Raw genomic sequence first — 1,403 nt, 5'->3', positions numbered from 1 at the left:
GGCTGTCGGCGGCGAAGCAGAGTGGCACGCCTCGCCGCTCGAGCCGCCGACAGCCCCCCTCCTCGACGTGACGGCCGCTCCCGGAGCCGGCCGGTGCGCGCCTGACCCACGCCCCCTCTCGCACCCCTCCGACCCCCCCTGCGCGGCGCACCCGTCCGCTGTGCGCCGGCTCGAGCGCCTATTGCCAAATCGCGACGTTTGAGCGCAGCGCACGCATCCTCTGGGCGCCTGAGCGCGGCGGAATCTTGCCAGAATGTGGCCGCAGGAAGAGCCTCCGGCGGGCCTCCGGCGGACGCCTGGCGGCGTGGCGCTGCGCGCCGGCCTGCGGCCCAAAGCCCGAACGAGCGGTCAAGTTAACTTGACGCGCCGAATCCCTTGGTTGGCCCTCGCAGCTGTGATACAAAAGTGGGGACGCGCCTGGCGGCGCGCCCCCAAAAATGGGGGGGGGGGGGGGTCCTCTTCCGTCGAGCCTGAGACAGGGGATTTGGGGGTCTCGCGGATTCACTATTTTTTATGTGTATGTAGCTCGTAGGAACCCCGAAGGTGGACTGCTGACAGGGTTTGCGATTTTTTAGGGTGACATAGACGAAAGTTTCACAGCTCTCTCTCCTTTCATCGTTGTGCCCAGGTGCGGAATCCGCACCTGTAGAGAGAGAATGAGAGATGCCTGGACTGGGGCAGAACGGCAGTCGGCGAACCGGCCGCCGTATTCTCGAGAGGTTTCGTGGGTCGGCGAACCGACGGCAGTATCACTGCAGTCGTAACGACGCGAAACGGACACACATAACGGGACAGTACTACACTACTACCGTTCATACCATCGCTCATACTATCACTCATACTCGTATCAGTCAGTTCGCCAAAGGTACTGTGGGCGGCATGCAGTTACAGCTAGCTCGGCCCCGGCCTCTCCCCGCGGCCGGCGCTGGGACGGCGGGCGCGTCAAAGTCTTCACCGAGAAAGATGTCCGAGTGCGAGATCACCCAGACCCCTGGGTTGGCCATTGCCAGACCGGCGAGCCGCTGGTGTAGCACGCCGATCTTCTCCATGGAAGTGGCAAAGAGGTTCGCCGCGTCCAGAGCGGTCAGAAGCCGCGACCAGAATGCCCCATTGAAAAGCACATTGAGAACGTGGTTCCCATCGAGGAGGGTGCCTGTCTGCTGGTCCACGCTGAACCGGCACCGCGGCAGGAAGGCGCCCTTGGCGTCACTCTGTCCCAGGGTGTAGTTGGTCACTGCTCCTGCATTGTCGTACACCGTGGTCCAACTCAGACAAGGCGTGCGGTCCTTTACGTGCTGAGCCCCTGGAGCGAGAACGAGCGCTGCATCACTGGTGATCTGAACTTCGTCAACGACGACGACGATGGGCGCTTGCGCAGCTGGCGGGGCCTGCTGCTGCGCCAT

General features: G+C 63.5%; 1 protein-coding gene across 1 annotated transcript in view; it reads right to left on the bottom strand.

The window, feature by feature from the left end:
- The window catches only part of EMIHUDRAFT_460488 (hypothetical protein), a gene marked incomplete at its 5' end in the record, with an annotated part of 6,135 nt that extends 4,732 nt beyond the window's left edge, over window positions 1-1,403 (bottom strand). The window contains one exon of the mRNA XM_005790108.1: window positions 984-1,403. Within this exon, the coding sequence (XP_005790165.1) occupies window positions 984-1,403 (420 nt within the window). The remainder of the gene's footprint in view (window positions 1-983) is intronic.

The sequence above is a fragment of the Emiliania huxleyi genome, assembly GCF_000372725.1.
Source record: "Emiliania huxleyi CCMP1516 chromosome Unknown EMIHUscaffold_1220, whole genome shotgun sequence".
Lineage (NCBI taxonomy): Eukaryota > Haptophyta > Isochrysidales > Noelaerhabdaceae > Emiliania > Emiliania huxleyi.
The sequence above is the reverse complement of the archived record's forward strand: the minus strand, read 5'-3'. Positions and strand labels throughout refer to the sequence as shown.